General features: G+C 47.4%; 1 protein-coding gene across 1 annotated transcript in view; it reads left to right on the forward strand.

Annotated features, from left to right (window-relative positions):
* Positions 1–12,382, forward strand: part of abcc10 (ATP-binding cassette, sub-family C (CFTR/MRP), member 10) — a 317,294-nt gene that overhangs the window by 12,504 nt on the left and 292,408 nt on the right. Inside the window, exons 2-3 of the mRNA XM_038798938.1 lie at positions 5,126–5,318; positions 9,177–10,575. Of these exons, the coding sequence (XP_038654866.1) occupies positions 5,158–5,318; positions 9,177–10,575 (1,560 nt within the window). The 5' untranslated portion in view covers positions 5,126–5,157. The remainder of the gene's footprint in view (positions 1–5,125; positions 5,319–9,176; positions 10,576–12,382) is intronic.

Genomic DNA, 12,382 nt, shown 5'->3' on the forward strand with positions numbered 1-12,382 from the left:
GGGGAACGAATCTGGGTGGTCCGCTATGTAAGCTATGGCTGCGAGCTCTGCTGCCTGCGCGCCTAAGTGACCGGGTAACTTTAACGATATCTCTTCAAATGCGCGTCGCTGCGCATCCTCTACAGAGATGCCGCATCCTGTAATGCGCTCACCATTTAAAACAGTGGATGGACCATCCACATAAACCTTCAAGGGGGCACACGTGTCTGTGTGCTGGGGGCTTTGAGTTGAACTTCCTATCTTCCTGGGGGGCGTCTTTGCAATGAAGGGTCCTGTGTTGTGGAGGGGGCTACTATTTCACAATCATGGGGTTTTCCTGGGTATTGGAGGTTGTCTGCTAAAAAGGTGTGTGCCTTAGTCCGTTTCACTGTGATGTCCCGTCCTTGTAAAAGAAGTATCCACCTAGCTGCCCTAATTTGGCTAACTGAACCGTCCTTCAGTCGTCCGTCCAATAGAAGCTGTGTGGGGGTGTGTTCGGTCAGAATCGTTATGGGGCTTAGGCCGGTAATGTACGAAAAGTACTATACTGCCCAGAATACTGCGAGTAGGTGCCTTTCGCAGGCTGAAAATCCTTGCTCTACTGGGTCTAAAAGTCGGGAGGCATAAGCCACTGGTCGTAGCTGCTCGTGCCGTTCCTGAAGGAGCACGGCCGAGAGGGTCAGATCGGTGCTAGCTACCTCAATTGCATAGGGGGAGAGTGGGTATGGAACTTGTAGTGCAGGGGCTGCGCTAAGGGCTTTCTTTAAATCTTCCCCAGCCTCTGTATGCTGCGGAAGCCATTCCCAAGGGGCTCCTTTCTTAAGGAGGTCTGAAAGTGGGGCTGCCTTGGTCGCAAAACCATCGATATGGTTCTGACAATACCCAACCAGTCCTAAAAACGACCGGAGGACTAAAACATTTTGGGGAAGGGGCAATTTGACGATCGAGTCAATTCTTTTGAACTCAATCTCGCGTTTGCCGTGCGTGATGATTGTACCCAAATACATCACTTTATTCTCCAATAGTTGGGCCTTTCTGGGGTTAACTTTACATCCGATTGACTGTAAGAGGTGTAGGAGTTCAGACAGAAGCGTGATGTGCTCTGCCTTGGTGTCTGTCTGCAGTAATAGGTCGTCCACATACTGTACCAGACATTCGGGTCGGGAAAATTTTCATAGTCCATTTGCCAGCTGTCGGTGGAAAATGGAGGGGGAGTTGTGGAATCCTTGTGGGAGGCATGTCCACGTGTACTGCTGACCTTTAAAAGTGAATGCGAATTTGTACTGGCACGCCTTCGCCAATGGGATTGACCAAAAGCCGTTGCTAATGTCCAAAACCGTAAAATACTTGGAGTTGAGTCCCTGCTTGAGCATGGTCTCGGGACTTGTTGCTACCGTGGGGGCTACTGCTGGGGTAACTTTGTTGAGTTCCCGATAATCAATGGTCAGACGCCATGATCCGTCGGGCTTCCTCACTGGCCAATTAGGGGCATTATTAGTGGAGGCTACTGTCCTTAGTACGCCCTGCTCTAATAAGCTCTCTATTACCTTTCCGATTTCTCCCTCCGCTTCCAGGGGAAATCTATACTGTCTTTGTGGTTTCAGGTCAGGTCCTGTAATCTGAACTTGTCCAGTCATTCTGCCGCAGTCGTGCTGGTGACTGGCAAATGCAGTCCTGTGCTTGTTTAAAACTGCCCTAACCTGTTTGTCCGTGCTGAGCGTGGTCGGGTCAAAACAATAGACTCCTACTGCGCTAATCCTATGTTCGTATTCACCTACTGTGAGCGTTGCGGGTGCTCTGTCTGATTTTGCCATTCGCCAGACATGCTGATTGACTGGGTCGAATGACAGGCTGTGGGTATTCATAAAATCAATGCCAAGTATGTGTTCTGCTGTGTGGGGCAGATTAACTAAAACAATGGGGTGTCTGGTGGAGATATTCCCTAGCTGAATTGGTACAGGGGCTGTAATGGTTCCTTGCTGTGAGTGTCCTGTAAAGCCGCTGAGTGTTATTGTGGCTGTAGTGGGCCACATGCTTGCCTGTGGAGTAGTGGAGGAATTAATGGTCGTGCGGGACCCTCCTGTGTCCCAGAGTAATTCTATGGGCTGTCCCTGAATTTTCTCTGTGACTACCGGTCATCCGGATCTGTCCTAGAGGGTGTCACAGACCCAAGTGGGGGAGCCCGAACACCGTCAGTCCGTTCCGTCCACATTGGTCTGTCCTGAGTGCGTCCCAATACTGTGAATAGGCTTCGCTCTGCTCCTGTTCAGAGTGCCTGTCTGCTGGCCTCTCTGAGATTTCTGTGGGTCGTTGCATTCCCTAGCAAAATGCCCTAACTGTCCGCAGTTAAAACATTCCTGTGACTTCTGTGGGGGGCTGTTCTGTCCCTCATTTACCCATGCGGGGTTTTGGTGCGCTCTTACTGCTTGGATATCTACCTCGGTTTGTGCCTCCTCGGGCTTCTTAAATGCTGTCTTATTGTGCACAGATTGCTCCCAAGCGCGGGACAATCTTTTCAAGACCCATTTTTCATTATGGGCCTCTTCTGAGGGGCCGTAATTCGAGCAGGCTTTCTGTCCTGCCTCTGTGGCGTGGGAGATGATAGTGCGGGTCCATTTAACCACGTTATCCTGGGTCAAATGTGTGCGGTCTAATTCACCGAAAACTGCAGTGAAATGAATCCACAGCCTTCCTGCAAATGCTGTGGGGTGTTCGGTCTTTTTCTGCCTACATCTGTTTAGGCCTTCTACTGGGTCTCCTCGGTTATACCCTATCGCAGGGGTGGGCAAACTTTTCCGTGCAAGGGCCACTTTCAGAAAGTCACAATTTTAAAGGGCCGCATAGTATATTAATTAATAGTCCCGGTTGTAACCAATTAGCGTGCGGCATATACCTCAGTGCTTCCCCCGGCGGCATCCTGCATTTATCCCTCTTTTTCTCTACTTTTCAAAACCCGGTTATGATTCTGGGCGCCTCATATAGAACATAGAACAGCACAGAACAGGCCCTTCGGCCCTCGATGTTATGCCGAGCAATGATCACCCTACTCAAGTCAACGTATCCACCCTTTACTAGTAACCCAACAGCCCCCCCCCACATTAACTCATTAATGACTTGATCTTGGTGGGCCGCATAAAGACCTTTGGCGGGCCGTATGCGGCAGTGCAGTTTGAGTCCCATTCGGCAGCCAGTCTGTGTGTTATTGGAGATGTCCTGTACTCAGGCAGTGCAGTTTGAGTCCCATTCGGCAGCCAGTCTGTGTGTTATTGGAGATGTCCTGTACTCAGGCAGTGCAGTTTGAGTCCCATTCGGCAGCCAGTCTGTGTGTTATTGGAGATGTCCTGTGCTCAGGCAGTGCAGTTTGAGTCCCATTCGGCAGCCAGTCTGTGTTATTGGGGATGTCCTGTGCTCAGGCAGTGCAGTTTGAGTCCCATTCCGCAGCCAGTCTGTGTGGTATTGGAGATGTCCTGTACTCAGGCAGTGCAGTTTGAGTCCCATTCGGCAGCCAGTCTGTGTGGTATTGGAGATGTCCTGTACTCGGGCAGTGCAGTTTGAGTCCCATTCGGCAGGCAGTCTGTGTGTTATTGGAGATGTCCTGTACTCAGGCAGTGCAGTTTGAGTCCCATTCGGCAGCCAGTCTGTGTGGTATTGGAGATGTCCTGTACTCTGGCAGTGCAGTTTGAGTCCCATTGGCAGGTAGTCTGTGTGTTATTGGAGATGTCCTGTGCTCGGGCAGTGCTGTTTGAGTCCCATTGGCAGGTAGTCTCTGTGTTTTATTGGAGATCTCCAGTGCTCAGTGCAGTTTGAGTCAACTTCTGTACACACATTGCACAGGAATTAAACACCTGATTTTTCTATTCTTGGTTGCAAGTTAGACTCTCATTTAGTGTGTTTTGGTGCATTTCCAACAGAGACGACCAAGCACTGGCTGATTTATATGATCACTAATCCTCGCACTGTAGCAGTGGTTAGCATTGTTGCTTCACAGTTCCAGGATCCCAAATACGATTGCCGGCTAGGGTCACTCGCTGTGCGGAGTCTGCACCTTCTCCCCATGGATGCTTGGGTTTCCTCCGGGTGCTCCGGTTTCTTCCCACAAGTCCTGAAAGACGTGCTGTTAAGTGAATTGGACATTCTGAATTCTCCCTCAGTACATCCGAACAGGCGCCTAAGTGTAGCGACCAGGGGCTTTTCACAGTAACTTCATTGCAGTGCTAATGTAAGCCTACTTGTGACAATAATAAAGATTATTATTATAAAGATATTAGTACCAATTGCTTTTTTTATAAATTTAGAGTACGTAATTATTTTTTGCTAATTAAGGGGCAATTTAGCATGGCCAATCCACCTAACCTGCACATCTTTGGGTTGTGGGGGTGAAACCCACGCAAACACGGGGAGAATGTGGGGAATGTGCAAACTCCACACGGACAATGGTTAGTACCAATTGTAACTGTAGTACCTTCGCTGGGCTCAACTGAACCTGGACTAAGTGCGATGAATATTGGATTTCCTGTTCGGGCCATACGAGGGTGATAAAGAACAATGCAGCACAGGAACAGGCCCTTCAGCCCTACAAGCCTGTACCAATCATGATACCAACCTTTGCCAAAACCCTCAGCACTTCCTTGTGCCGTATATCTCTATACCCATCCGATTCATGCATTTATCAAGATGCCTTTTGAACGCCGTTAATGTATCGGCTTCCACAACCTCACCTGGCAACGCTTTCCAGTCACTCGCCACCCTCTGCATAAAAAAACCTGCCTCGCGCGTCTCCTCTAAACCTTGACTCACGGACCTTAAACCTATGCCCCCTGGTGACTGAGCCCTCCACCCTGGAAAGAGTGCCTGCCCATTCACTCTATCCATGCCCCTCAATCTTGTGGACCTCCATCAGGTCACCCCTCAACCTCTGTCTTTCTAATGAAAACATTGATTGATCACTGATCAATCAATGCAACATGACATTTTTAAAGAAAATATTTATTCAAAACCTATTAGCATATTTTGAAAGGAAATATTCAAAGAATTGCTAACTTTTGAACAAAGATAGTACCTTTGTCAAGCTTGTTGTGTCCACTCTGTCTGGTTGTTCTGATGCTTGCTGCTTTGCTTAGCTAATTAACTGTTTCTTCTTTTCCAGTTGTTCCCTGATGCTGTGGCTTCTGCCCTGATATGGCTGACTTCCTGGTGCAATTATGTGACACGGATCGTTCTAATCCATTTCCAGTGTGGGATAATGGCAGTGTTGGGTATTGCTTCACTCAACTTGTCCTTAACGTGGTACCGCACATTGCTCTGGCTTTTGCCAGTGCCTGCTACCTTAATACCCCTCGGTATGTGAGTTCCACACCTGTGCTATTATAACAAGTTACAACCTCCAAGTGTGGAGATCAATTTACTCGCTTGATTAGCTTGTTCATGTTCAGAGAATCTCAGGGTAGATTCGTGGACCATGCGTCTGGTGCTTAAAGTATGGAATTGTTGTCTGGATAGAACAAGTACAGTAAGAAGTCTTACAACAAGTTAAAGTCCAACAGGTTTATTTGGAATCACAAGCTTTCGGAGCACAGCTCCTTCATCAGATGAGTGTTACAACTGAGTTGTTACAATTTACCCGATGAAGAAGCTACGCTCCGGAAGCTCGTGTTTCCAAATAAACCTGTTGGACTTTAAACTGGTGTTGTAAGACTTCTTACTGTGCCCACCCCAGTCCAACACCAGCATCTCCACCTCAGAACTAGTACACTGCGGGCATTAATTCTGAGGTGATAAATAAGGTAGATGTCACACTGAAACCCTATATTTTGTTCTTTTCCTCTGTTCTTTCCTTCCACTGCTCTCACAGGTTAAGACGCTTCTCCTTGGGCTTCATGGGCACTGGTTAAATAAAAGTAAATAAATAATCTTTATTGTCACAAGTAGGCTTACATTAACACTGCAATGAAGTTACTGTGAAAAGCCCCCAGTCGCCACATTTCAGCGCCTGTTCAGATAAGCAGAGGGAGAATTCAGAATTCTCAGCTGGCACAGTAATTGAACCCACGCTGCTGGCCTTGTTCTGCTTCACAAACCAGCTGTACAGCCCACTGAGCTAAACCAGGTTCTGCCTCCCTGGCACATCGGTGTCATGTGAGGGTCACTTTAAGAAAAGTGTGTTTATGAAATAGCTGCAGTGATGTCATTGTGTGGGTGGAGCTGAGCTGTGTTTCTGGCTTTTACTTTCGGTTTGAGCTGGAAGCTGTTTTGTCGCTGTGTTTTTGGGTTTGTTTTCAGTTGGGAGCTGCATTCAAACAAGAAGGTGTATTTTGATCTCTCTCTGCATGCTGAAGCATGTTTTCAGATCACTTGATAATTTCAAAGTGATAACTGCTTTCTGTCGAGAATTCAAACCTGCTGTCTTTGTTAACAAGGTTTTGGATGTTGTTAGGAAAGTTATTAAGGGTTACCGAGAGTACTGTATCCATCGGGATTATCCATGTTGATAGTTGATAAGATATTTACTGTGTGTTTATAAAATGTTAACCGGCTCCATAGAATAAACATTGTTTTGGTTTTAAAATACTTTTTTTTAATTTATTTATTTTTTTATAAATTTAGATTACCCAATTATTTTTTCCAATTAAGGGGCAATTTAGCATGGCCAATCCACCTACTCTGCACATTTTTGGGTTGTGGGGGCGAAACCGACGCAGACACGGGGAGAATGTGCAAACTCCACACGGACAGTGACCCAGAGCCGGGATCGAACCTGGGACCTCAGCGCCGTGAGGCGGTTGTGCTAACCACTAGGCCACCGTGCTGCCTGGTTTTAAAATACTTAAGGTTCCTTGTGCTCCCTATAACCAAAATCTATTAAAAGTTGTGGGTCAGGTGAACTCCATGATATACTTTGGTGTTCTCTAAACCCTGGCCCATTATATCAGTTAAGTGGCTGTTATTTGTGTGAAATTTAGTACTGTGCTAACAGGGTATTCACATGTGGGAGGAGTTTCCCAATTGAGTCCTATCCTTTCCTCAATTGCTGACCACATCAACACACATTGCAGTGAGGCAATTATTGCTCATTAACCAAAACTGTAGATGATTCCTGTATGATTCTGTTACAACAGACAGTTGAAGACCACTTTCAGTGGTCAATGGTCATTGCCAGTGCCAGGGGGGTTACCATTGATCAGAACTGGACTAACCATATTTATACTGTGGCTACCAGGGCAGGTCGAAGGCCAGGAATCCTACGGCAAGTAACTCGCCTCCAAACCCCCCCCCCCCCCCCCCCCCCCCCCAAAAGGCCTGTCCACCGTTTACAAGAAACAAGTCAGGGGTGTAATGGAATACTCTCCACTTGCCTGGATGAATGCAGTTCCAACAGCATTCAAGATACTCAACACCATCCAGGACAAAGCAGCCCACTTGTTTGGCACCCCTTCCACAAACATTCCCTCTGCCATGACAATCAGTGGCAGCCGTACCATCTACAAGTTGCGCTGCAGTAACTCACCAAGGTTCCTTAGACAGCACTTTCCAAACCCACAACCATTCCCATCTAGACGGGCAAGGGCAGCAGATAGCTGGGAACCCCACCACCTGGAGAGTCCCGTCCAAGTCACTCACCCCCCTGATTTGGAAATATATTGCCGTTCCTTCACTGTGGCTGGGGCAACATCTTGGAACACTCTCCCTAACAGCACTGTGGGTGTATCTACACTTCAAGGACTGCAGCGAGAAAGCTCGCCATGTCCGATAGCCATGCTTTGGTCTTCGGGGGCTTTGAGTCCCTCCATGCCAACAATATTCGTCGCAGGGAAGCGAAGGCCAAGACGTCACCCTCCTTCTCCTCCTGAACTCCCGGGTCCTCCGACATCCCAATGATTGCCACCTCAGGACTCATTACCACCCCAGTTTTCAAAACCCGGGACATGATGTCCGCGAATCCCTGCCAGTACCCGCTGAGTCTAGGGCACGACCAGAACATGTACACGTGATTATCCGGCCCACCGGCGCATCTGCACACTTGTCCTCCAGCCCGAAGAATTTACTCATCCGGGCCACCGTCATGTGGCGGTGCACAACCTCCAACTGGACCAGATTGACCCTGGCACATGTTGCGGTCGTGTTTACTCTACCCAGAGCTCTATCCAAATACCAAATATCTGAGACTCTACCCTCACCTACTTCTCCCCGAGTAACTACCCTGTCCTGCCTCCCCTCTGGCGGGAGGCGTGGGAAGGACGGCACCAGTATGCGCACAAAATCCCGCACCTGTAAGTATCTAAAGTCATTCCCTCCCGCCAGCCCAAACACTCCTCCAATGCCCTCATGCTCGGAAAGCTCCCTTCCAGGAGCAGATCACCCACCCTCGCAATCCCCGCCCTCTGCCACAGTCGATACCCACGGTCCATGTTCCCCGGGACAAATTGGTGATTGCCGCAGATTGGGGCCCACACCGATGCTCTCACTTCCCCTATATGCCTCTTCCACTGCCCCCCCCCCCCCCGGTTCCTTTCGAGCATCACCTTCCTCGCACGCGGGGCCTTCCCCGCCCAGACAAATCCCAGGATAATTTTGTTCAGCCTCTTAAAGAAGGACCTCGGGATGAAAATGGAGAGACAGCAGCCTGCTTTTAATAATGCCAGCTGCAAGCGGTCTTCAAATTGTCCAGGAACAGATAAAAAACAATCCGGCCGCACTGCGCATGCGTGCCCGATCATCGGTGCGCATGCACAAAACTCTGTGCATGTGCTCCGATGATCAGGCACACATGCACAGTGCGGCCGCATTATTTTTTATATGGTCGCAGCCTTTTTGTTTCAAGTTCAGGGGGCTGAAGGGACCATTGGGGCCAAAGGGACCCAAAACCATTTCCTCCACTCTTGTCAGCAACAAACAAGGCAAGAGAAAATGGTGGGTCGCGCAGGATGGCTGGTGTGGGTTGTGAAGGTCGACCAGCATGGGTCGTGAAGGTCAGCCGGGTTGGGTCCCGAAGGTTGGCCGGTTGGTAAAAATGGCCCCGGAAAAAAAGTTTGAGAAACACTGGTGTAGAACGTGCTTTGTGGCACCTAAATGCTGTACCTGAATTTGCAGTTCTCATTACTGACACTGATGCCCAAAACTTTTCTCAGCACCAACATCTCTTATTTTGAGCACAAAAGTAAAATGATTGAAATTCTCCTAAATGTGACTTTTTCTTGCAGATCACGCTGGCAGACTTTTACCTGGAGCTGGGAATGCAGGATCATCATCTCTTTTGTTCAAGTAGCTCTTTTCCTCATTGATGTGGTGGCAATCATCTTTTTTCCGAACATGCAAACTCTGTGGTTGGAGGTGCTAGTGGACTCTGTTGCTGTGATAGCCTGGCTTGTGCATGGATTGGCAGTGGGTGCGCTCAGCAAGTCTCAGTATGGACGCTCGCTGGGTCCAGCAATACTGCCTTTCTTTGCAGTTCTGCCTGCCCCAGCATTCATTATCAACCTGATAGCTGATTGCCAGACTGGACAGGTCACGTGTTCAGATTACTTTTCAAGCTGGCTGAGGTTTATTTTGACCTGTGCACAATTAACTTTGCTTCTTGCTTATCTGGTTGTGCTCATCGCCTCCCAACCTGGAAGAGATGAAATAAGCCCTGAGCAGGAACCGTTATTACAGGGTGGGAGTTCAACACCTGAAGGAGAGATTGTGGCTGAAGATGGGGCAAGCTGGGTCTCTCGCCTCTTCTACTTCTGGATGAACCCCATCATGAAGCGTGGCTATAATTTGCAGATTAACCAGCCCAGTGATGTTTACCAGCTGCCACCAAAACTTAGCACCCATCACATCGAAGAACATTTTCAGAAATGCTTGCAGAAGTGTGTGATGGAGAAGGCATCGAGAGAGGAAAAGAAACAGCACAAACCAGAATCTGCTAGAAATCAGCGCAGTGACAACAGTCAGAGTATCCGCAGAAATTCGTGGCGTGACCAGCAGAGATCCGAGGAGACCCAGAAAGAGGCCATGTCTACAAACATGGACAAGGAAGTGCATATTCTCACCGTCCTGCATAAAGCCTTCGGCTTTCGTTATTACTGCCTCGGGCTGTTAAAGTTTGCTGGCAGCATGTTGGGTTTTGCAGGTCCTCTGCTTTTAAACTTGTTGGTCTCTTTCATGGAGTCCGGCACTCAGCAAATGACTAAGGGAATCTGGTACACACTGGGCCTCTTCCTTAGCACTTTTGCAGGTGCCATCCTTCTCAACCAGTTCAACTACCAAGTCATGATGGTCGGTTTGATGGTCCGGTCAGCTATAATATCTACCATCTACCGCAAGGCTCTGCATGTAAACGTTACCACTCTGTCCAAATTCTCTGTGGGTGAGATTGTCAACTTTATGAGCACTGACACAGACCGGATTGTGAACTTCTTTCCCAGTTTCCATGAGGTGTGGGGCCTACCCTTTCAGTTTAGTATCACCCTCTATCTTCTGTACCGGCAGATTGGTGTGACTTTCCTCGGTGGCCTTGTGGTCGGGTTACTGCTAGTGCCATTAAACAAGGTCATCGCCAACATCATCATGGAAAATAGCAGGAAACTGCTGGGACACAAGGACTCCAGAGTCAGGGTAAGCATTAAGTATAATGACAATGACTTACAGCAGAGAAACAGGCCGTTCTGCCCCACTACTTTATCCCAACCCAACTTCAAACTCTCAGCATATCATTCTCTTTGTTTCTCCTTTGTTTATTAAACTTCTCTTTATATGCATCTTCTGCTATTTGTCTCACTAGTGGATTCCACATTCAAACTAAATTTGTCCTGAATTCCCTGTAGATTTATGATGGCCATCCTCTGTTCCCTAATTTTGGACTCTTCCACAGATGGAAACATGTTTTCTATGTTTTCCAAACATGTTTGGAAAAGCGATCCAAACTGTTCAGACTGTTCACACTTGCTACATATGGCCTCTCAGTTCTGGTATTGTTTTGTAAATCTCTTTTGCAATTTCTTCAATGTCCCGCTAATCATCTTGTAATATATGGGACCTATCCAAAGTTCCATTTCAAGCTTCACATAACCTGTGTTTTTCCATTTTATTCCTCTTAAAAATAAACTCCAGAACTTTGTATTTTAGGTGTCGTTAACCTACATTGCTTCTTTTAGTGAATAGCACATCTATACCCCTAGATCTTTTGCTCCTCTCTCCCAGTTAGAATCTTTTTTAGAAAAGAGTAAAGCGCCTTCTTATTTCACCCACCTCCGATTTATTGATGTTAAAATTAATTTGCCAATAACGTCATCCATTTAAGTTTATGAACAATTTGTGATTTTTTTTTTGCATTCTTCCTCCGTATTAACTATGCCCCCCGCCACCCCCAAAAATTGGTATCTTCCACAAGTTTTGGAATTGTAGTTCTGATTCCTAAAACTAGATCATTCACAGAAATGAGAAACATCAATGGTTCAAATCTCTTTCCACCAGTCTAAATAGCTACCCCTAAATTTAGCTCTGATTTCTGTTTGCTATCCCAGGACTTGTCTCTGCCTCCGAATTTCCTGACCTTAACCACAAGTCTACTCTGTACTCCCTTACCAGAGGCCTTTTGAAAATCTGTGGATGTTCCACATACTCCATCACCCTTATCATTTATTCTTAAAGTGTCACAATAACTGTATCATTAGTCCATACCCAAATGCAGCAAGACCTGGACAATATCCAGGCTTGGGCTGACAAGTGGCAAGTAACATTCACGCCTCACGAGAGAGGTTCTAACCATCACATTTAATGGCATTACCATCGCTGAATCCCCCACTATCAACATTCTGACCTTTGATCAGAAACTGAACTGCACTAGACCCAGTCCAAGAGCAGGTCAGAAACTAGGAATTCTGTGAAGTGTAATTCACCTCCTGACTCCCCAAAGCCTGTCCACCATCTACAAGGCACAAGTCAGGAGTGTAATGGAATACTCTCCACTTGCCTGGATCAGTGCAGCACGAACAACACTCAAGAAGCTTAACATCATCCAGGACAAAGCAGCCCGCTTGATTGGCACCTCTTCCACAAACATTCACTCCCTCACCCCATAAATTTATTTTAATAAAGCAATTGCTTCATGATTTATTTATCTGCTCTGTCTTAAGATGCTTCTGCTGGTGTCACAAACATGCAACACTTTTCAGAATCAAGCACTGAGTGAGAATGACAACATTGTTACAGAACAGAAGGAGTCCCATTGACATTGTGTCTGTGCTGGCTCTCGGAAGGAACAATTCAGTCCCTTGCCTCCTTCCTGTAACCATGTGCATTTCTCCTTTTGCAGGTCATCTAATCCTCTCTTGAATGCCTCCATTGAACTTCCTCTCAGGCATGCATTTTGCCTCCTAACCACTTGCTGCTTGAAAATGCCCCCCCCCCCCTTGCCATTGCA

The sequence above is a fragment of the Scyliorhinus canicula genome, chromosome 6 (assembly GCF_902713615.1).
Source record: "Scyliorhinus canicula chromosome 6, sScyCan1.1, whole genome shotgun sequence".
Lineage (NCBI taxonomy): Eukaryota > Metazoa > Chordata > Chondrichthyes > Carcharhiniformes > Scyliorhinidae > Scyliorhinus > Scyliorhinus canicula.